The sequence below is a fragment of the Mercenaria mercenaria genome, chromosome 8 (genome assembly GCF_021730395.1).
Source record: "Mercenaria mercenaria strain notata chromosome 8, MADL_Memer_1, whole genome shotgun sequence".
Lineage (NCBI taxonomy): Eukaryota > Metazoa > Mollusca > Bivalvia > Venerida > Veneridae > Mercenaria > Mercenaria mercenaria.
In genome coordinates, this window is record NC_069368.1 from 4,729,054 (window position 1) to 4,754,244 (window position 25,191).

The 25,191-nt window shown below is 35.8% G+C and overlaps 1 protein-coding gene across 1 annotated transcript; it reads right to left on the reverse strand.

Annotated features, from left to right (window-relative positions):
- Positions 1–2,592: 2,592 nt before the first annotated feature.
- LOC128558932 (uncharacterized) lies at positions 2,593–24,694 on the reverse strand. The gene is made up of 10 exons (XM_053549265.1): positions 24,278–24,694; positions 13,282–13,457; positions 12,326–12,396; positions 11,301–11,453; positions 10,645–10,805; positions 9,936–10,170; positions 9,173–9,451; positions 8,349–8,474; positions 7,422–7,540; positions 2,593–4,817 (listed from the first exon to the last, which is right to left on the reverse strand). Exons 1-10 carry the CDS (start codon positions 24,377–24,379, stop codon positions 4,683–4,685), a joined length of 1,557 nt encoding a protein of 518 aa, XP_053405240.1. The 5' UTR covers positions 24,380–24,694; the 3' UTR covers positions 2,593–4,682.
- Positions 24,695–25,191: the final 497 nt, after the last annotated feature.

Here is a 25,191-nt window from a genome sequence, read left to right on the forward strand (position 1 = left end):
AATGTATTTCATAAATTGTATCCTTAGGCCTTACATCCTCTACTTTTCTGCCAGACTACTTAATTCTATTATTGGGTTAAACGCTGCACCGACACAGTTATAGGTCATATCGCGAAAACTAGATGTGTGTCCATATGACGCCACTTCCTGTCACTAAATGCATACTTTTAGTAAGACAAGGGTCACAACTCTGATCTGGCTGTGTAAAATCCCAGACGAATGAACAAGGGTAATCTAAATGCAACCTCCACCTTTACCTCGTAGCCCTTCCCATTCCAAAAAAAATGTGGGTGTTTGAAAAACAAAACTCACATTAGTAGATCAGACTCCCAATATGTTGTCTGCCCTTCTGTCACACAAAAGTTTGGAGACTAAAAATGTTTTGCCACATAACTAAATAACCATTGTGACTACATCTGTCGATTGTTTGACCCCTCTTGCTGTCGTTAGTTTAATGTCAAGGTCACACTAACCTTAAGGGCGAAAGTATTGCAGATCAATGCCCTTTCTATTTTTTTTTAAAAAGCTTCTATCATAACATGGTATAGTTTAACGTCTCCAAACTCGTGTCTTTGAGCTATGGGTAGATATGCAGATCAATTCATGTTTCCACTGAAATGGAGCGGTATGGGAAGATTTCAGAATTTACATCAGGTTTTCTTATAACTTTCTATTTCATTGTGTCATTGAACCGTAAGACGGAATCAAACTTTATCACCCATCCACATAATATTGTAATAGAAAATGCATTAAAACCATTGAAACTGATATGTTAACATTGTAAAAATGTTTTAAGATTCAACTAAGAATATTTTTGAATATGTGGTCCAGTCACTTTGATTTCATTGAATAGAACGACGCTTGAAAAAAAAACCCTTTTAAGGTAATGGATCCGTAATGACACTTAGTAATGCCGTATGATTACCTTTTTCGTATGCTACTTCAGCCTCTTTCGGCCATTACATAAATCCGTTTTCATAACAGCCTGAGAATGTGGAAAACGCAAACGGAGAAACAAACTCCTACGCAGTGATCTCCCTTGCCGCTACGTAAGAGTTTGGCGGAAAACAGAAAATGCCAATTGTCCTTACGGTGTACTAGGCCTAACTAAACTAAAGGAACCAGCGTGGGAGCCATCTGGTCTGAACCAGCGTGGGAACCATTTGGTCTGAACCAGCGTGGGAGCCATCTGGTCTAGTCGCGTAATGGCTGCCAGGTATTTGAACACTAATTTTTCACTTGGCATGGCAACAGAAGTCTAAATTAAAGCTAGTTTCTGTTTAAATTTCATTGTGGATGTATTTGTGACATTTTGGTAGGAAGAATGGGAGAGCAGGTTGTATTTGGTGAAGTGAATCTCAATTGTAGTATGAGTAGTACTTCCAGGTCACAGCAGTGTGATTTTGATGTCAGTTTACAGTAAGCAAATGTGGCCAGAGAAATCTCTCTTAGAAGAAACATGACCCCTACTTTCCTCTTCATTTTATATCAGTTTTATCATAACTCTTTAAAATGAGGTAAGGATTTGTTCTCTGAAATGGGTCTAGCTATGTTTGGTGGCTCTTTAAAAAATGTCAGTTTTATACAGAATATATAGGGAAAACTATTTAACTGGTTGTGACCTACTATGATCAGTAGCTACTCACGCTGACGCCAACATTAAGTCGCACCTATTGGATGTACGCACGTATTGAGTGTACAACATACTGACTAAAGGTTAGGGTTAGGTTTAATAGAGTACATTTAGTGCGTCCGTACACTGAGCGCAAGATTTAAGGTATTGGACCCGTAAAAGAGTACCTTCTATTTGAAGAGTATTCAATTCCTACCATTAACATAGTTTGACTGCAATTTTCAGGGGGCGTAGGTCCAAGCCCCAATGGGATCAAAATTATTTTTCCATATTTTCCTTTTTCCTACTTTCAAGACTTATTATGGATGTATTGTATAAAAGTGGAAAATTTTCATTTTATAAGCGATTTCTTGCTGTTCAAAGTGAGTTTACCTCTGAATCAGGAGGGGTAAAGTTAGACATCTTTAAAAATACTGAGTTACATGCGGTAAAAGTTCTCTATTTTGCCTACGTTCTTTAGATTACATATTGTGGAAGAAATGCAGGTAGGTTTTACTTTTGCCCCAAGGTTATTTTCGAATGAAGTGTGCAAAATTCAAAACAGACCCACAGGATTCGACCTTAATTTTTCAATGTTGGAGTTAGAATTCTTTCTCATTAAATCTGTTTACTTGAGGCACCCTAGAAAAAATGATATTTACAGTTTCCTTTTGTGTTTTATAATTGTTTAACAATAGTCTGGTGTTTCTTTTATCAAAACTAATGCTGTAATGAATTCTCTGCAAACGTTTTAGATAGTGGCCATCACGTTGAAATTTGTCTCTACTTGAGCTTGAGGAAATACCATAAATTATACAAAAGTTACAAAAAACGGCACGGTAAAAGTTGTTTAAAATTTGCAACACAGTGCAAAATATTGTCAACTTTAAGAATATACCAAACAATACTACACATGTATTAGGGGTCCAATACCTTAACGCCGACCCTTTCGCTCACTCAATAAAAACACAGCACAGAAATGTTGGTATTATACTTGTATTAGTTATGTAAAACTATATGAAACTATTCATGTTGATGTATACATACACATTACATAATGTATATAAGTCAATTCTACAACAAGTATTACACACATCTTATATTTGATACAAAAGTAACAGCAACAGGTTCAAAAATTTGTAAAACTATGAAGATACAATTGAAATTGGATTAAAGATGGTCTGTTCTTTCGGCCATAATATTTAATGATATGAGGCATGTTTCAGTTGATGATATTGCCGTCAGCCATAGTGTCTCGATGGCAGCATTTTGATCACATTTTGAAACTAAGAACACTGGGCACTGAAGGAGCAGAACTGAAGGCCGCCGTGGAAGAGGCCATGACACTTAGTCATTAGTGTGATATGTGAGGGTGTGCTCTACACAGACTACGCACACTGAATTGTGCTACAACTAAATAAAATAAATCTGTTTATAAAATATAACAGAAAAATAATCAATTCATATAATATCACCAGAAATATCAACAGGTCAGAGAAATAACAGTACCATATGAACGTGATAGACTACCAGACAAAGTATAGACTATACATCACAGTGGAACCTTTCAATACCGGAACCCCTACAAAAAAGTAACCTATTAAAACTGAACAACTGTACGTTTCATCCAGTTGTAAATAACCTGTTTAAAGCAGACACCTCTTAAAACCGAACTTTTCCATCAGTCTCGGGATTGTTTGGTTTAGAAGAATTTCACTTTATACTATATTAATACCAAAATTATATAAATTGCGCAAAAAAGGGATAAATACGATTTTGTGTGATTCTGAAGCTCAACAAACTTTTTCCAAAAACTCCAGTTACACTGCATATGATTGCACGATACCAGTGTATTCAAATACTTTCAGCTTTCAAGGACACAACTTGAGAGTTAAGAAAAAATATCAGTGTAGAACCTTATACATGCATCCTTCGAAAAATTTGTAAAACTATGAAGATACAATTGAAATTGGATTAAAGATGGTCTGTTCTTTCGGCCATAATATTTAATGATATGAGGCATGTTTCAGTTGATGATATTGCCGTCAGCCATAGTGTCTCGATGGCAGCATTTTGATCACATTTTGAAACTAAGAACACTGGGCACTGAAGGAGCAGAACTGAAGGCCGCCGTGGAAGAGGCCATGACACTTAGTCATTAGTGTGATATGTGAGGGTGTGCTCTACACAGACTATGCACACTGAATTGTGCTACAACTAAATAAAATAAATCTGTTTATAAAATATAACAGAAAAATAATCAATTCATATAATATCACCAGAAATATCAACAGGTCAGAGAAATAATAGTACCAGATAGACGTAACAGACTACCAAACAAAGTATAGACTATACATCACAGTGGAACCTTTCTATACCGGAACCCCTACAAAAAAGTAACCTATTAAAACTGAACAACTGCACGTTTCATCCAGTTGTAAATAACCTGTTTAAAGCAGACACCTCTTAAAACCGAACTTTTCCATCAGTCTCGGGATTGTTTGGTTTAGAGGGATTTCACTTTATACTATATTAATACCAAAATTATATAAATTGCGCAAAAAAGGGATAAATACGATTTTGTGTGATTCTGAAGCTCAACAAACTTTTTCCAAAAACTCCAGTTACACTGCATATGATTGCACGATACCAGTGTATTCAAATACTTTCAGCTTTCAAGGACACAACATGAGATTTATGAAAAAATATCAGTGTAGAACCTTATACATGCATCCTTCGAAAAAGAAACAACATTCTAAAGCTTACGTATTGTTTTGAACAAAAAAACCATCGAGGTATTTACCTGTTTGGGTCAAAGCATAGCTACGTCGTTGACAGACGTAAAACATTTTCATAGGCGTTTGGCGTATACCTTCTTAGAAAAAAGGAAATCATTTAACTTTTCCGTAGATTTCTTTTTAAATATCGGAGCAGTTGCCCGATGTTCCGCGGCGTAGATTCTTGGCAGCTCAATACGACTGACGGAGTGTTTTTTCTTCTTCAAGATGGCCTAAGTAATATATATTTTTTCTTTGAGATATAAGCAATATCTATATTAAGAACAGTTTATTTATCTATATTGGTATCCATGGTAATATCTTGGCGGGGAGTCGTCCCTCCTCCTCCGTTCACGTGGGACTTTCTCCACAATCTCAACTGGCATTGGACCAGGCGGGTAGTCACGTTCACGGTTTCTGTCACTGAACTGAAAAAAAAAGAGATTGTTATGATTTATTAACAATGAAATTTATTATACGACCCGAGCTATGGATTTCTTTTTTTAAGAAATTTTACTATGCATAGAAATCCTACATTAACCACTATGTAGAAACGCAAAATTATCGCCCTTTTTATGATAAACACGTTCAAAGGCGCTTTACATATAGCAAACACAGCCACACAGTGCGCGAAATTCATCCTCTACTAGGACAGACATAGAGCGATCTGATCAGAGGGACAGAGTGAGATAAAGCCCCCAGAATAGATGGACAGAAATCCTTTTTAGATACAGGCTTGTCCGGCTAACTTAGCCTAGCTCTTTGCGAATAGACAGTCTGGTTCTTTAACGTGCCCGGTGTATAGCACCGATACACGAGAAGCCGTCTTTCTTGGGAAGAACAGTACAAACCTCTTAGTTAGGTTGGAGACACTCAAGAGCATCTCAGAAATTTCCAGTGTCTGGACCGTGATTCGAACTCCGGACCTCTGGATTGACAGTCAGTCGTGTTATCACTAGACAACAGGCCCACCTATGACTCTGAATTATTAATTCTAAAATGAAGTTTTTTTTTTAATGAAGTTACAGAGAATGTTAATAAGCTAAAATAAAGAAGAATTTTTAGTAATATGATCGCTTAAACACCTTATAAACACGTTTATAACAAGAGCTGCCTGTTGACAGCGCGCTCGACTATTCGAAGTAGAAGTATAGGGTCAAAATATTACCTGAAACTTTCAGACAAAAGAAAAGGAACAGATAAGACAAACACTGTACCTGCATTTGTGGGATTGGATAATTCTTGCACTATATGGCAATGTGTGACCATGTTGGTAAGCAAGTGTCCAAAGTTTCAAAGCCATATATCAAACAGTTAATTGACAAAATATCGAATGGTATGCGAAACCTAACTAATTTCTATGTCCAAATAAGGGCCATAACTGAGCTAAAGTCCTTGTCCTAGGTAAGAAGACTATGAAGGTAAACAAGGGGTCAAAGTTTCAAAGCCATATGACAAACATGTTAGGCAAAATACAGACTGGTATGAAATCTTAACTGATTTTCAAGTCAAAAAAGGGCCATAATTTAGCCAAAATAGTCGACAGAGTTATGTACTCTTGCCTACAGATTGGAATCATGATGATAAACAAGTTTTAAAAGTTTCAAAGCCACAGGTCAAATAGCTTTGACAAAACGTTGACTTGTATGAAACTGAACCAATTTCCAAGTCCAAAAAGGGCCATTATTCAGCCAAAATAGTTGACAGAGTTATGTACTCTTGCCTACAGATGGAAATCATGATGATAAACAAGTGACAAAGTTTCAAAGCAATATGTCAAATAGTTTTGACAAAACATGGATTTGTACGAAAACTGAACCAATTTCCAAGTCCAAAAAAGGGCCATAATTCAGCCAAAATAGTTGACAGAGTTATATAATCTTGCCTACAAATATACATCATGATGATAAACAATTGTCCAAACTTTCAAAGCCACACGTCAAATAGTTTTGACAAAACATGGTCTTGTACAAAAATTGTACCAATTTTTAAGTCCGAAAAGGGCCATAATTCAGCCAAAATAGTAACTGTTGACAGAGTTATGTACTCTTGCCTACAGATGGAAGTCATGATGATAAACAAGTGTTCAAAGTTTCAAAGCCATCTGTCAAATAGTTTTGACAGAACATGGACTGGTCGGAAACTGAACCAATTTCCAAGTCAAAAAAGGGCCATAATTCAGCCAAAATAGTTGACAGAGTTATGTACTCTTGCCTAAAATTATAATGATGATAAACAATTGTTCAAACTTTAAAAGCCACATGTCAAATAGTTTTGACAAAACATGGACTTGTACAAAAATTGTACAATTTCCAAATCCAAAAAGGGCCATAATTCAGCCAAAATAGTTGACAAAGTTATGTACTCTTGCCTACAGACAGAGACTGTTATATTAACCAAGTGATAAAGGTTCAAAGCCATATGTCAAACATTTTACACAAAATGTGAACTGGTACGAAAATCTTAACCAAGATTTCTAAGTTAAAAGGGGCCATAACTCAAAATTCTTGATGGAGTTATATACTCTTGCCTAAAACTGGACATGGTGATGGTAAACAAGTATTGAAAGTTTCAAAGCTTTATCTCAAAAGACTTTGTCAAAAAGTGGACTGGTACGAAAAACTTAACCAAGGTGTGACGCCGACGCCGACACCGACGCCGACGCCGTGGTGAGTAGGATAGCTCTACTTATTCTTCGAATAGACGAGCTAAAAATGTTCGATTGTGCTTGCTTGTCTACAGAAATGGATCATGAATATGTAAGGTTAATTTACTGTTTGGTTTTGACGCACTAGCACGATTTACGAGGCTGTGTGGTAAAGGCCGTTCGCTTCAAACCAGTCAATCTTCGCCAATAATGGTCAAAGACTTTTGTTATGTGTGTAGGACAGTACTAGTTCACAGAAAATCGGTACTTCTGACATTGTAAGATAGCTGCATGAAGTAATGTTCAGGTGCACTTAGGTCATTTAGTTATACATGGGGATATTAGAACAATTCAGCACCATGTATGATACCTGCATATTACATACCTGAAGGCACATTGCTAATTGTATGACGACGACGGCTAGGACACCGGCGGCGACGAACCCAGCGCCGGCAAAGTAGAAAACATTCTTAATAAAGTCAGGAGACCTTTCTGCCAGTTCCTCTGTAAAATAAATCAAGATGTATTCGTCATGTTACCTTAGATTCAATTATCAAATGTCGTATAAACATAAAACTAAGACATTCAAGTTAACTCAAGATGATACTTCGAGATCAGCTTCCGCTGGAAGTTACTAACGGGCGCCACCAAGCGGATGAAAGTAGAAAGCGTTTTGTTCGCAGTAAAGAACTAGAACTGTGTCCACGGACGCCCACTCATACTGCTATCCTCTAAATAGCAAACATTTTAGTACATACCATCTTCACATGAAGGATGTTCGACTTAAAGTTTGAAGCCAATTGTATTCAGATGGTGTGCATTTGAACCACCGTGAATTCATTCTTTCATAAAGTGTACGAGAAGTTGAATACATAAAGTTTCTTCACTATGTCCCATTTGGTGAAATTAAGAAAGGGCCACAATTCTAGAAAGACAGAAAAGTCCATTATTTATGGTCAACTCTACACTAAGCCTGTTCATCTGTGAAAGTTTGAAGCATATCCTTTCAATAGTGTTTGAGGAGTTGGATACACAATATTTTCGACTTTATTCTATATAGCAAAACTTGGGCTCATCGCGAAATTACTGTATGTTGTTCCTTATTTCTATGCAGTTTAAGTAGTCTGGCTCATAGGCCGCGAATTGTGGAGACCACAAAAAAGGGAAATGACGTCACTACGATAATTTACATGAATTCTTAACCTTAAAATTTAAACTGTATTCGTTGCTTGCATCGTTCCTTGCATTTTTATATTAGAGTTTGTCTTACTTCTTTAAGTACCATATAAATGAAGCTCGATAAAATCTTAACCTGCAATGAAGTTGTTAGCTATGGTAGCGATGCCTGCCATCAATCCCAGAAGTCCCTCGATCCACCGGATGTACTGACGACCAAACGCAATTGGTATGACGTAACGTAGGAGGATTTCAAACATAACTGGAATGCATTTAGAAAAAAAAACGAATAAAATAAATGTGTGAACTTCAATCGAAAATATTCTGTTGGTATAAGCAATACATATACATACAAAATAAGCAGATAGTAGATAATAATTATAGTCTATATTGTGCCTAAAATGCGTATGATAAAATATGACCGTTTACTAAACAGTGTTTCGGTAATCATATATAACAAACATGTCTGTGTGTATAATCGTTACTTTGTGTTAGGTTTGAAATACAGCTCACTAACATAAGAATACGCTGTATACCAATAAAAACTGAGATAAAAAAACCAGACAGTTACTGTGCCTAAGATCCGATTGTAACTGCACCCTACAGAACTTACATGTTCATCCAAAATCAGATATATATCTGATAACTCAGAGGATTCTCTAGATTTACGGTAACGGACCCGTAAAGGCAATTTTCGTTCGTCTCCGTAAGCATTCATCCGTTATTATGAAAAATAATTGTATAAAGAATGCCGAAACCTGTGTACTCACAAAAACAATTCTAAAAGTGTGTTTGTTTGGCCCTTTATTTGATGACAGGATGCGTTTATCAGTTATTTTTCCCGGATTCTGTACCAGTACTAACTTATTCTCTGCAAATAACTGACAACTTCCCCATATCAACTGAGGTGGAGGTGCATGCTAGATTTGGTGGGATATATAAGTGAAGTTTTTAATTTACCTTGTGATCCTCCTAGTAAAACGGAATATGTTGCAACATATGAAATGTAGTTGTTGGTAAACACGGGTAACTGAAGGGTCAGAAGCCCAATAAGCAAACTGAGGGCGCCCATCCACAGCATGGAACCGTATAACTTCTTTGTCTTTGGCCAGAAGGCGAGTAGCAGGTACCCAGCAAGAACGCCACAGGCAAAGGCGAACAGGGCACCGAGGATATGGTTGGTACTAAAGCCCACACCCTTCATCCAGTAAATTATATGGGTACTTGGTAGAGATTCACCTGTAAAAAATCAAAAGATAACATTACATTATGATTGCAATGATAATAAAGATGATGAAATTATGATGATGATGAAGATAATAATAATGATGATGACAACGATGATGATGATGACGATGATGATCATGATGGTGATGATATTGATGTTGCTGCTGATGATGAGGATTATGAAGGCTATGATCATAATGATGATGGTGATGATGATAAACGGTGTAAAAAGCTCATTTTCCTAATACAACTACTGTTAATGACAATTTTATGTTTACTAGTAATGTAAAAAAAGTTACATCTTAGCAATGAAATCAAAATATATTTTTTACGTATACACCTAAAAAATAACATATCATTACTTGATGATTGGCTGAGAGTATAGGTATCTAAAACTGAAGATATTTAGCAAAAATACAAAGTGAAAATCCAGTTAGGTTTAATTCATACAGCTATAATAACACCGTAACATATTAGTGAAAGTAAAAAAGCGTACCTAGATAATAAAGGAAATATACGCAGACGACTAAGAGCAGCATGCCAGCACGACATACACGGGTAGATCTGATCCTGAGGAACCAAGCGCAGTCTCCGGTTCTCCTTCCTTTAATCAGGGTTAGTGGAGTTATTACTAAGCTGGCAATAAAAGCGACACCTGCTGGAACTAATTGGCAACGATAGTAGGTTTCCCATTCTGTCATGTCTTCAATCTCGCTTGTTGTTGTTGTCGACTGTGGGACAATACAACGTTTATTTATATATACTTATTTAGATGTGCAGTTTCGTCACAACAGATATATGCAAATATAATACAAATGTATTTTAAGTGCATGAAAACAGATTTTATCAAAACTTGTATTCAGTTTGTTACACTTCTGTAATACTGACTTAGCAGCCTTCGAAGATGTCCGGCTCTTGAAGGCCCATGATTCGAAACACTACAGCCACTACAAACCTCATTTTGGGTGTTGAATTCTTTCGTGCGAGAAAGCCATCCAGCTGGCTTGCGAAAGGTCGGTGTTTCTATATTAGGTGCCTGCCAACGTCTGAAACAATGTCTGCAGATTTTCCCGTCAAAACGTGGAAAACTACCTACACAAACAATCAGCTAAACAAACTGCCTTGCTACCTTAACCGTATTTTTAAATATCGAGAAACGACGAGAAATTTCGAGAATTCAAGACCGGAAGTTGTTTATTACTTACATCCCATACATCCTGTAGTGGTTTAGTAAGAACTGCATATCCAATGAAGATACCGATAACACGACCAAATCCTGACAGAATAAGGGCAGCCATTCTGTGTTTCTTGAAATATTCCATTACTGCTACATAGGCGGCAAAACGCCAGAAGGAACATCCGATCCCTAGAAAGAAAGAGAAAATCATATAAACTGATGAAACACAGCAATTTTAAAGTCAATGCGGTATTCATTTCAAACAATACATCTCCTGTAAGAAACATCATTTAATTTCAATTATATATATTTTTAAAATACTGCTAAACATTCTACGATGCAATTAAAACAAGAGCTGTTCGTATGAAAGCACGCTCAACTTTTCTCAGTGACTGACTCTGAATTAGGGCTTTGCCAGTAAAATCTTTTTAAAACTTTAACCAAAAAACTAAGTTAAAAAGGGGCATCACTCTGTCAAAATTCAAATGTAAATCAGTTTTGGGAATTGTGTCTCCTGATGTAGACTAGATATTGATAGTCAATAACTATTTTAAGTTTCAAGTCAATAGCTTTTATAGTAACATAACTATTTGACTTTATCAAAAACTTTAACCAACGGCGAGTGCAATAGCTCTACTTCTTTTTCGAAAAGTCGAGCTAAAAACCTGTAATTAAAAACCATACCTCCAAGAAAGCCGACAAGGAAGTTCATTAATTCAATCTCCTCGCTGGGATCCACAAACGAGGCGGCAAGGAAGCCGGCACCCACACAAATAGAGCCGAACGCCGCCACCACCCGGTAACCGACAAATACTGATACACATGCTGCTACAATTTCTGAAATAGAAACCATCTTTAATCAGTTTGAAGCAAAATAATTATTTAAGAACGTTCGAGGAAAATAAATAAATAAATAAATAAACATTATCGTGACACTCCCGTGTCCGCTTTCTACGGACGTCACGTAAGGTTGAGGTTTTTAGGGAATTCTAACTAATTTCAATGTAGACGTTCAAACCTTTATACCATAGCTGCGTTGCACTTCTGCACGTCTGATCAACCGTAATGACAGCACCGGAAAACAGAATTAAGCCTATAGACTATAGTAAACTTTATAGTATTATATGCTGTGTTAAAAGTGTTAAAACTATCTTTCTTAAGGTAAATATTGATAAAAGTCTCATACAATTTGAGTGACCCGCTGTAAGACATCGTCGAACATGCATATCGCACGTAGTATCATCTACATGTAATTATAACAACTAAAAACCTTTTAAGAAAATAGTATCAAATTTTCGCTTAAAGTATTCTATATATGTGTTTTTATCAGACATCCTTATTGCATTTCAAGCAACCGCTGTTTTATTAGAAATCTGAGATATCAAGGCATTCAAATTTTCTCAACTTATTAAAGGTGTTTGTGTAAGAAAATCTACGTGTTTAGTTAAACCAACCGAAGCCTTATTTATTAATGCGGAGAATAATATGTCATCTACAATGATGTTTCATTTACACTTTGTGCAGCTGACAGATGTCTACTGCATTAGAATTAGGATCATGCGTTGACCCTTACGGGACACTGTTGCAATCCTACATCAGAAACAGACTAGATCTCATTATTTTAGGTTGAACACATGAAAATATTTAATCTTTGGATGTGATCTTTACCATATACAATGTATTTGATTGCATAGTGTTAAACAACATACCCCCAGTCAATCTGATGTCTTCAAATACCATAAATTCCGTGTATGTGTCCTTTACAACTCCTCGTATGGCTCTGTTTAGAAAATATAATAATATAATGAACTCTATTATTGTATTTTCAATTCAAAATTAATTATTTTTACGCATTTAGTTCGATAATAAGCTGAGCTCTTCGGCGTCTTTGTTAAGGGTTCGTTAAAGAGGTTCCTGACTGCGAAGTCTTCGTCATAATCACACATACGAAAAAGAGTTGTAGTACTAAAACTCTGAATTTCGAATATACCTGAATGGTAGACTATCGTTTTATGTCGTATTAGATCTTTCAATGGTTAATAGTATACAGCCTATCAGTGTCTTTTTCGTATCATAGTTTGATTTGATTTTGGTAAGTGAGATCCGTTCCTTGTCTAGTTTTGAAGAAGAGCTAAATGAACACTCCAATTCATTAATACTACTGAGTCAGTCAGTGGCGCAGCGGTAAGCAGGTTGGACTACAACGCCAGCGGTCCAAGTTCGATTCCCGGTCGCTGCTGATAACATGACTAGTGTTCAGTACTGGGTGATTTAGTTAAATTAATACTGTTTCCAACCTAGACTGAATGCTGGGGAGGTAAATACGACGCCTGCCGTTGTCTCGGCTGGAAATACGTTGTTCCATCCATTCCAGATGGGGACTTTCGTCGACTACCCACGTTAAACAAGAAACTTTACTTTACTATGAGTGGATAATTTTTGCTTTGACTGGTTAGAATACTCATTTGCAGTGTTAAGAACTCGCGAATCACAAGTCTTTGCGTTCTAGGACTTGATGCACATTAAAACACAGGAATATTTCGTATTTGCGAGTGGTTTTAATCGCATGTACTCGTTGTGAATATAACCTATCTACAGTAATTAATGTATTTTAGAATGTGTTGTATAGTGTTAGCTAAAGAAGCAAAAACGGAAACAACAGTACCTGTATTGGTTGATAACAATTGTGTCGTAAAACAGGTAGAAGACGAGTTCATTACAAAGGTGAAGAATACCACAGGCAAGAACAACAAGCCACGCCCAGGTACCGCCATCTGGTGGGTCCTCGACTGTGTACCGCCTATATTCTGAGGTCCAACTGGATTCACTTGGCGCTAGGTCCTGGAAAGAGAGAAAGACTCTATATATCACATGGAAGGTTAATAAGCAACGCCCAGGTATACACCGCCATCTGGCAGGTTTTCGTAGTGTAGTGCCTTCATCGGATGGTACAAGTTAATTTACAAAGCAGGTTCTTTACTTATTTTATGCAAATTAATACTGAAACCTGCTAACAGGAGGGCCGATAGAATATAAAGCAGCCCTACATTAATGTATTTCTTCACATTCGGATCGTTTTGTTCTGCGATGTAGAAATTAATTTATACTAGTAATACTGTAATGATAATTAGATTTTGGCATGAACAGAAAGCCACATGCTTGTTTGAGCTGTGTAAACGTCCGAAGAATGCCGAACGTGATCTCACAGAAATTACCGATCGTCATCACGGGCCCACTACCTTAAACCTGAGGTTATAAATTTTCATGATGCATTAAGAAACTTCATCGAAAAAAGGTTAGCGTCGTGTGCCTTACTTGTTTGATGGTCTGTTTTGAAAAAAAAATGATATCAAGCAAGCTTTTATAATGGTATTTTATGGTAATTTAAATTTGCAAGGTAAATTTTGAATGAGTTTTACCTTCTGGTAATTAGCATAATATAATTTTGCACTTGGCTGGTAACTATGCATTTTTTGTATACTATGGTGGTCTGTCAAATGTATCCATCCAAAATCTATTGGATTTTCATTTTCCATTATTAACATCAAAGAATGGCTGTTCCCATTAAATATTTTTCTTGATTTCAATATAATTCAAATGTGATATCTTTTTCATCAATAACTGATGGGTAAAATGTTGGAATGACGTCAACAGTTTTAGTATAAAATTTAATTTTGGAACAATAATTACATGCTGAATAACTCTAGATACGTATCAATGAATGATTAACATAATTTGGCATATATTTTGTATGGTGTCCAATAAGGACCATCGCCGCATACATTTAACCGGAAACGACAAAATCTGATAATCGGCAGCGATGAAAAGTATAAAGCTCGATAAACAACTATATGAACGTTGTCAATACTCATTAGTGTTTCGTACTTTAATCAACGAACCTCTGCAATTTTACCACCGTGCTTTTGAATAGCCACCATTATGGTTTCATTTTTGGTTTTCACTTTTTAATCTCTTTTTGTTAACAAGAACATAACTGATTCAACGTTTTGACTATAACAGACAGTGAGAACTAACCATAACGATAAGTAGATTTATGTGAAATTCATCTTATAGGGCATTCATTAAGCAGAAAGACTTTTAAAATTGGATCGTTTTTGAAAAAAAGCTATAGAAGTCTGACCATTCAAGAAAATGGCGAACCAAAAAGCAGCCGTTTTAATAGTGACGTCATTTACACACTGCTGAATAGTTCATAAAGCGATATCTTATTAAATTTTACAATTGCTTATATTTACAATGTACAGGTAGATGACATCATTTGTTCTAGTTTAAAGAATGTATAAACTCCTTTTTTTCAAAGCACATGTCAAAGAATATCTTAAAATAAATTCATCTTTTATTTTAGGAAGCAAAGGAAATAAAATGGCTACTTTTTTTTTTTTTATCAAATATCGATATGTTCATAACTTTCTCATTTGTGAGCCACTTTTGAATGTTTTTCACTTTCTTAAATGATTTAAGAAGAGAAGATCAAACGGATGGAAAGAAATCAGAACAACTTTGCCTTCGCCTTATTATATTAAAGTCCCAATCTGACTAAAGTACATCTCCTATTACGCTAGGCTTAGGATCTGAACACGAGCTATTGATAGCGTCGTTCTGACGACCCTTCCGCTAGCCAATCAAAAGTTAACTTACAACATTCTGCAAGCTTAAAAAAGCCTTGGTTTTTGATATCTACAATTCTTATGTGGTAAGATGTCAGATAGCCGGTTAGCTCAGTCGGTAGGGCACTTGCTCTGTAAGCGAGGGGTCTCGGGTTCCAACCCTGGACTAACTGCAAATTTGTCTTACTCTTTGACATTCGAACAAGTCGTCTTTGGAAATCCAAAATATACAGAAGACGAATGTGAATGGGTCATTCTCAGATCTTCGTTTAGAAGATCAAATACTTTAGTCAGATTGGTTAAAGTCCCAACATGTACCCTTGTCTGACTGCAAATATTTCTTACTCTTTGACATTCGAACAAGTCGTCTGATTGGTTCAAATAAAAATAGATTTGCGAAAATAAAAATAGCAATATTGGAAATCCAAAATATACAGAAGAAGAATGTGAATGGGTCATTCTCAGATCTTCGTTTAGAAGATCAAGTACTTTTGAAAAACGGCGTTAAACCCAAAACAAACAAACAAACTTTAGTCAGTTTGGTTAAAGTCCCAACATGTATTGAATGGTAACTTTGACATACCCAAGTAGGTTCTTACCAAAGTGTGGTCAATAATGTGGACTCTTTTATTTCTCTTATGAGGTCGTATTTCATATCTAAATTACCATCATTATTTTCAAAAAATACATTGCAAAATCATGTAGCATACCTATACACCATAGAGAACAAACACAATCTATTTTTCTTCTCGCCTTGAGAAATGATAATATATAGAAAAATATAAATAGGAACGTGACACCTAATCTTATTTTTCAATAAGAGCTGTCAAGATATGAAATGCTATCATCTTAGATTTGCCTATTAAAGGTCCATTATGCTTTAATTTTTTATCTTAAAAACAGATGAAACAGCTTTCCAAATAGATGTTTTGCGTAAAAACATGGTTAGAAAAGCACTACTTTTATTAATGCACACGCACTTCACAATAAGATCCATAGAGGGAGGTAATATAAAAGAATAGATTCAATAAAACTTTCTTTTGTGTTCATTACTGTTCAAACCTTTGCCAAATATTTGAGAAAACAGTTATTGGAAATAAGATTTAACTAGAAAATGATACATTTTGTGCTCATAACGGAAAATGTGGCAGCCACATTTTTAACAAAGGCACTATGAGCCAAATGCGGGGTGGGTCTGCAAAATTAATAACGACAAAGTTATTACAGGGCTACTATAAATTTGCCGTAAATCAGAATTCAAATTGACATTTCTTCTTTTAAGTATAAACGTAGTCTGTAACATAGTAGATTATATTACGCATGCAGCTGTCTGAAATTGTTTACAGGACATTAAATTGTTCCTGTAAATTATACAAATTGTCTTTGTCTAATTATATACTTTACTGTAACTTTTGAGTTTCACATTTCTCAATATTTTAATTTCATTGCAACATATTTTTGCTACAAAAGCAGTGTAACTGATAGTCTAAAACTTAACAGGTTGTTTCAAATCTTCATTACATGCTTTGTTTTTTGCTTAAGAAATCTACAACATCGTGGCTGCTTGTTCTGGTGTGATTTGTAAATCCTTTTCGGTTACAATGCAATAGTTTTTCAGTTTTGTATACTATTGTTAATGGCAATAAATAACTTTAAGGACTATATCTTGCCGTATACTGTAACTTCTTCAAACCTGTCATCAATATACAATGAAACACACCTTCCTATGAGGATATTTTCAGTTTTATAGTACCGTAAAAGATTTTAAAAATATTGCTTATTGCTGTAATGTACTCCATATACCATCCTATATATAAAACAGATATTTTGAGGGTCTCAAATTCCCCAAAGTTATAAAAGTATGACAAAACACTTTTATGTGTCCGAGTGTCAAGAATGTAGGGACAGAGTTTAACAGGTCCTTGAATCATTCACAATTTTGCAAATATTTACAGTTCTGTTAAAACTTTTACGTAAATTTTGATATCAAAGTATCATTGAACATTATGCCCAAACACATAAATTAAAATGTAATCTTTATGTAATGGCGACCAATAACTCTCCCAGTGCCCCTGAATTTGATACCACAGTGATCTCATAATGGCGATTGGCAATTTCCGTCTCGTATGCTATTTCGGCTTCCTTCGGCCAGAGCAGAACTTTGCTTTATCATAGCAACAGAAGAATGTCGAAATCGCTATTAGGAGAAGAAAATTGGCATTTCGGTTCAACACGTTACAAAAATATAAAGCAGAGGTACATGACAGCTACTTTCAGAGGCATCGACTTTTGTTACAAAGGCATATTTCTTATGCCCAGGATCGAACTCATGTCCTCCAAAATAATACTCACTTGAATTATTAATAAATTTTGAAAATTAATTGAAATATTATCGATTTGTTTTAGATATTTCGATATTCAGGATTTCGGTTTTACAATAATCTTCACTGAAACATGTTTTTTTCTGTTATAAAACGGGGGCCAGTGAACCTAAACAATGGTCCTGGATTTGTACCACTTTTGACTTCTCTACGCAAGTAAGTGACAATTTTCCAAAACCGTCTAGTGGTACTTAATGTATACATGTATTCATACATTAACATTCCATCTTTAGAAAAAGTTAAGGTAATATGATATCAATCTAGCTTTCCCAAACTTAATAATTGCCTTTTCAACAAAGGACATCAAAATTCAGTTGACAGGTATACATTTAAAGCCCTGCAAAACAAAATTCAAAATTTAGCTATCGGTTCATATAATGTACATAGTATTTTGTGTTTTTTGTTTTGTGATATTTCAATTAAACTTTATTAAAGAGCTACATTTTAGCGAAGTTTAATGCTTAAACTTTATCATGTAATATTAATGTCATATCTTTGAAATACAAAAAATGCAAGATAAATGGGTTCACCTATTTTCTATAGGTAACTAGATTCACCGGCAATAATTATGCCATATTCTTTTAAAAAAAAAAAATACAAAAAAAACCCGTAAAGTTTTATCACATATTTGAATGCCATTCATAAGAAACAAGTGATGCAGAGCAATACTTAAATTCTAAATGTAGCAACATTTTAGAGCGAACCATACAAAAATGCAGTAGGTTGAATGAACACATTTGAAGTTCACAAGAAATTACCATATAATCAAGATAATAATTCATCCTTGTTAAAGTTATGTGGTCGTCAGCGAATGTGTGCTTAAAGACCCATGATCTACTTTTTACCGACGTTATTGCAGCCGGCTGAGTCAGGTGAAAAACATGTGTCTGAAATGATAATTTCCTTATTTCAGGGAAGAAATACGATATAAAACAAAAACAAAATATTTGTTACATCTTGAGTAGTTAATCACTCGATCGGGTTTATAAAATATACATGATTGCAACTGAAATGCGCTCGTTTAACTTTTCAATAACTTGTTTCATCTCACTGCCCTTAATGTATAATGATATATACTGGACATAATATCAGATAAATTGTTCATGTTTTTACAAATCAGGGTCAATATGAAAATTACAGGATCATTATGAGATTCAAGCATTTGCTTGCTCAAATTTAGATGATGACGGAAATGAATAATAAGATTATCATTAATGACGTGATTTTACATTGTATATTGATACCTATTATTTGTCCTGTCACAGTCGTATTGGCCCGCAGCCTTCGGTCTTGGGTCAACATGACCACCCAAAGACAAATAACAAGGCCAATATGAAATCATTTGATTAATAACATTATTTTATTACATACTCCTTTCTATTCGCCTTCAATTTACAACAGAGCCGGAAACGAATATTTTCCATATACTGACGACTGAATTTCATATCGGGTGCGGGACGTAAATTAATGTGTCGTTACATTCATTCTTTCATTTAGTTCTTTATTGTCAATCTTATTCAGGCTATTGAACAAATTCATGATATTTACGTTACATTTATACGCGTAGATACTAATGTAATAAAAACGTTTTTATCTTCGCATCAAAAATATGCACTCATTCTTTAGCGGAAAAATACTGCGCTCCTAAAGTCGCACAATATTTCCCCTGAAGAAGTCATGCATATTTCCCGATACAAAGCTAATAACCTATAATTACTTTTAAGTCTGCAATATTGGGCACGATTAGAAATAAAATGTTCAATTCATATGAAATAGACAGAACCCATATCACACCCAACTGAGTCAGAGTCAGTATGTGAAAATCAAGACCTATTCCTGAAAACAGGACCAATACCGGGTTCAAGCATTTTTATTGGATGCAACATCGGGCGTTGCCCTCTACGGCCACTATCAAACAAATAGCCTAAGTCACTTATAACTCAAACATGAATGAAGTTGAATGATAATGCACCATAAATAGCTTCTGCATTTTGTCAGCAGTGTTATAGTTATAACGAATAAGTACATTGATGAAACTTTAATAAACTATATCATATAATAAGAAAACCAATATGAAACCACTTCATTAATACCAGTCCTGATATATTATTCAAATACACTACGCCCTTTTGAGTAATACGGGTGTGTTTAAGGGAATAAAATAAGTTTCATGTTCTTTTGAAATGAGTGAGTTTACTCTGTTAAATAAGTGTCGGAACGTTATCAATAAGATTCAGCAATTCAATTGACGCAAGAGAAACCTTTAATAAGAACAATTTTATTGTCTTTACAGCAGAAGACGAATACTTTCGTGTGTCAGAATGTTAAGTATTTAAAAACCAGCGCATATATTATCCATATTTCACGATATTATCGGGTAAGAGCAAATATAGCTGCAACAAATTATAGAAATATGTTGAAATGTGATATTATACCATAAATACATAAAACGATTCACTTGATTAAAGCATTAAAAAGGCAAAACATTGTAGGACACAGCTTGACTTTAAAATTGTTCACGCTCAAAATCGTCAAATGTTTTGTTTGATATTACGGTAGTGGATCCGTAAATGCACTCGACAATCTCCGTGCGATTACGTATTCACGTGAACCCATTCGGCATTATTCGATCGTAAATTTTGCTCAACGCGCAAATGGCGTTCCGTAAAAACCGGAAAATGTCGAAACAGCCTACCGGCATTACTGTTATTGCGAGTGGGATATTTGTAACATTCCCTTAATTTTTACAGTGTGTACAGTGTTTTCATCAGCATTAAAATGATGTCGTTAATTTTAAAAATATCTTATTGGCAACGATTTATGTCAATGTTTTGTAAATGCATCTTCTATTCTGTTCTGTCGTGATCTGATCATTATATACCTTGTTACAGCTGTTACTCAATTCAGTCAGAACAATACTATCACATTGGGCTACATCGTTACAAATACCTACCAATTTGTCTCAATGCCAAAAATAATGTTTTGTCCTCAAACTCATTTCTGTTTGAAATAGCGGTCAGAAGATTCTCGGGATATTTTGTATTCAAAGATAACTTTGTGTAAGAGACAGTGATCTGAAAGTCTGGTGGTGATCAGTGTTTAAACTCATTGTCTGTAAGACAAAGTAATCACAAGGTCAAGAAGCTAATTGTGTTTAAAGCTCCTGACCTGTAAGAAAAAAATGATCACAGGACCCAGAAGCTAATTGTGTTTAAAGTCGCTGACCTGTAAGACAAAGTGATCACAAGGTCCAGAAGCTAATTGTGTTTATTAAAGTCCCTGGCCTGTAAGACAAAGTGATCAAAACGTCCTGAAGCTAATTGTGTTTACAGCTCGTTGTCTGTAAGACAAAGTGATCACAAGGCACAGAAGTTAGTTAGACAAAGTTATCAAGAGGTCCAGAAGTTAATTGTGTTTAAAGCTCCTGGCCTGTAAGACAAATTGATCACAAGGTCCAGAAGCTAATTGTGTTTAAAGCTCCTGGCCTGTAAGACAAATTGATCACAAGGTCCAGAAGCAAATTATGTTTAAGGCTCCTGGCCTGTAAGACAAAGTGATCACAAGGTCCAGAAGCTAATTGTGTTTAAAGCTCCTGGCCTGTAAGACAAAGTGATCACAAGGTCCAGAAGCAAATTGTGTTTAAAGCTCCTGGCCTGTAAGACAAATTGATCACAAGGTCCAGAAGCTTATTGTGTTTAAAGCCCCTGGCCCGTAAGACAAAGTGAGCACAGGGTCCAGAAGTTAATTGTGTTTAAAACTACTGGCCTGTAAGACAAAGTGATCACAAGGTCCAGAAGCAAATTGTGTTTAAAGCCCCTGGCCTGTAAGACAAAGTGAGCACAAGGTGCAGAAGCTAATTGTGTTAAAAGCTCCTGGCCTGTAAGACAAAGTGATCACAAGGTCCTGAAGCTAATTGTGTTTAAAGTCCCTGGCCTGTTAGACAAAGTGATCACAAGGTCCTGAAGCTAATTGTGTCTAAAGTCCCTGGCATGTAAGACAAAGTGATCACAAGTTCCAGAAGCTAATTGTGTTTACAGCTCATTGTCTGTAAGACAAAGTGATCACAAGGCCCAGAAGTTAATTGTGTTTCAAGCCACTGGCCTGTAAGACAAAGTGATTACAAGGTCCAGAAGCTAGTCGTGTTTAAAGCGCCCGGTCTGTAAGACAAAGTGATCACAAGGTCCAGAAGTTAATTCTGTTTAAAATTTATGGTCTCTAAGTCAACGTGATCACAAGGTCCAGAAGTTAATTGTGTTTAAAGCGCCTGGCCTGTAAGACAAAGTGATCACAAGGTCCAGAAGTTAATTGTGTTTAAAGTTTATGGTCTCTAAGTCAACGTGATCACAAGGTCCAGACGTTAATTGTGTTTAAAGCGCCTGGCCTGTAAGACAAAGTGATCACAAGGTCCAGAAGTTAACTGTGTTTAAAGTTTATGGTCTCTAAGTCAACGTGATCACAATGTCCAGAAGTTAATTGTGTTTAAAGTTTATGGTCTCTAAGTCAACGTGATCACAAGGTCCAGAAGTTAATTTTTTTACAGGTTATGGTCTTTAAGTCAACGTGATCACAAGGTCCAGAAGTTAATTGTGTTTAAAGTTTATTGTCTCTAAGTCAACGTGATCACAAGGTCCAGAAGTAAATTGTGTTTAAAGTTTATGGTCTTAAGTCAAGTGAGCACAAGGTCCAGAAGTTAACTGTTTTTAAAGTTTAGTTCTAAGTCAACGTGATCACAAGTCCAGAATTACTGTTAAAGTTATGGTCTCTAAGTCACGTGATCACAGGTCCAGAAGTAAACGTGTTTTAAGTTTATGGTCTCTAAGTCAACGTGATCACAAGGTCCAGAAGTTAACTGTGTTTAAAGTTTATGGTCTCTAAGACAAAGTGATCACAAGGTCCAGAAGTTAATTGTGTTAAAGCTCATTGTAGGATACAGTGATAACAATGTTTGGCGGGTATTTGTATTCAAATGTTATTGTTTGTAAGAAACAGTGATCACAAAGTCCTACAAATGATTTTTTGTACAAATATAAGAAGAGGTAGCGTAAATCAGTGTTCAAAGCTCAATGCCTTTAACATTAAGTCTGTTAAATTTCTAAAATTGACTGTCAATCATTCAATTTGGGCAATACCATTTGTTATTTTAAGGAGTGTTCACTGAAAATTTACTGACTGAATAGCGAACATTGCAGACCATGATCAGCCTGCACGGATTTGCAGGCTGATCTTGGTCTGCACTGGTCGCAAAGGCAGAATCACTTACCACCAGCAGACTAAAGGTTAAGAAATGTGTAGTTTTCACAAGACCTGACTCAAGGGATAAAGGTATGTGTCTGCAGCTCATTGTTTACAAGACGATCACAATGTCGGAAATTAAACTGGTGTTCAAATCTGATTGCCCAATATAGATGCAGCGATCACAAGGCCCGGGTAATTATGCTGTTAGTTAGAAGCTGTTAAACTGTAGCCAGTTAGTACGACGGTACTTATACCGCCGTGGTCCCAACGGGACACCGTACTATGGTACTTATACCGCCGTGGCCCATCGAAACACCGTACTATGGTACTTATACTGCCGTGGCCCCAACGGGACACCGTACTTTGGTCTGACTGTTGTTTTGAAAAAAAAAACTTCACTACAAAAACAAGTTTACGTTTAAATACATTACTATATCATATGCGGTGTAAGAAGGACTGACGTGCAAGATTCAAGTGGGCTCCACGTAATATACGGTGATCATTTTACAACGCCTTATAATTCTTGTAACATATTTCAGTTTGCTACAGAATGTTATTGACATGTATTAGATATTGCTACAGAGGATGTTGTTAAATCATTTTATACTATGTGACATATGTTGTATTGATGAACAGATTCTACTGTTTTATAGTTAAGTAAATGGAGAATATTTCCGAGTATATACAATGTCAAGTTAAGATAAGATCTTCTGAAAATAAAAGCAGCTCAGAAACATCGTGTTACCCCAGAATTACACATGTATATGAACATTAACGACACGGGTAGTCCAGCATTCATCACTGTTAAGTTCTATAAGTAAACGTCGGAGTTCAGTACGATTTTGACATTTCATTTAATGCAGATATTAAAAAGTGCCTTTTGTATGTTTAATATTACTGTCGATTTGGAGTGTTGTATTGTAGTGAGAAAATCATCTACCCAATATAGGACTCGAACCCATGACCACCTGCTTGCAAGTCAGGTGCTGCACTAAATGAGCTAACCGGGCTTCTAGTTAACCAGAAGCCTTGAATCACTACACCCATCCTCTCTTTAATTTTGAAGGCTTAAACCTTATCATTGAACCACAGAGCGAGGCATCAACTGTTCAACTTCAAACAGAGTATAGCCTCTGCAAATACCACATGCTCTATATAAACACTGGCCACGTAGCCTTCCTTTTCAGTGGAATCGCAGAGCGAGGCATCAACTGTTCAGCTTCCAATAGAGTATACCCCTGCACTTTCCAATTTACCTCGTCGCCAATCATCTACCCAGTGTAGGACTCAAACCTACGACCCCCTGCTTGCAAGTCAAGTGCTCTATACAAACTGAACTAACCAGAAGCCTTGAATCACCACTGGTCACTACATAAGTATCTAGAATTAGGCTAAGTAAACGAAAGTTGGTACTCACCCTTCGTTTCACATATCTATAGTCCGCTGGTCTTCGTTCCTCAATAGTGTAAACAGGTGGTGGCAGCGGAGCCCGGCTAGAGTACCCATACCTGTCCCCCATGTCCTGATTTCACCTTGTCGGTCAATAAAATTCCTAAATAATGAATTATTGACACAGCCACTCGATCAACACTGACTACACTAGTTCCTTGCGCTGTTTGCTGTTTATTTCCACCCGATTAATATCGGAATCAATACCAACTGATTTTTCACCGTTATTCCTAGCGGTGTCTTAATAAAACAATGAAATTGATCGCGGATTAAGGAGGCTTTTCGCAACTTATTTTTGCATATGTCCAATATTTCACTAATTAGCCACTCCTGTCACCACGATCCGAAAAAGACCCGTATAATAACAACACGCTCGCAATGTAAATATATGATTACAAAGATACGCCCCGTTGAGCCTCTTTTTGTACCAGCCCGAAGTAATACGATATTACGGGCTATTGTGTATGTTATACTACAATTGTTATGAGGTATTCAACTAAATCTCTCTCCTTACTAAATCTCTAACCTAACTAAAAAGTTACACTTGAAATGAAACACTAGGAAGGTACCTGTCATTAACGATTATAATATTTTATATTATTTTAATCGGTGATATACAAGGCAATGCTGGCTTGACATAACTTTTCATTGAGATGAATCCAGATAAAAAAATAACATGTTGCAATATCACTGTTCTATTGTACCTATATCGCATTTACAAGTAAAAAAAATCATGTTATTACACCGGAAGCCTAGATTCACACATTAATGCGCCGAAATTCATAAAGATGCGCCGAAACATATAAAATACACAAAGCTAGAAAAGTGTTCTCAATTATAAGGACACAAAAGCTGTGCATTGCACGAGTTTTTTTTCTTAAT

Bases quoted from the DNA above. Each gene is read 5' to 3' on its own strand.
- LOC128558932 (XM_053549265.1), bottom strand. From the start codon at position 24,379: ATGGGGGACAGGTATGGGTACTCTAGCCGGGCTCCGCTGCCACCACCT. The intron at 11,454-12,325 runs GTATGTTGTTTA...TTTCTATTTCAG, and splicing joins AGACATCAGATTGACTGGGG to AAATTGTAGCAGCATGTGTA. The intron at 8,475-9,172 runs GTAAATTAAAAA...AATGCATTCCAG, and splicing joins TTTACTAGGAGGATCACAAG to TTATGTTTGAAATCCTCCTA.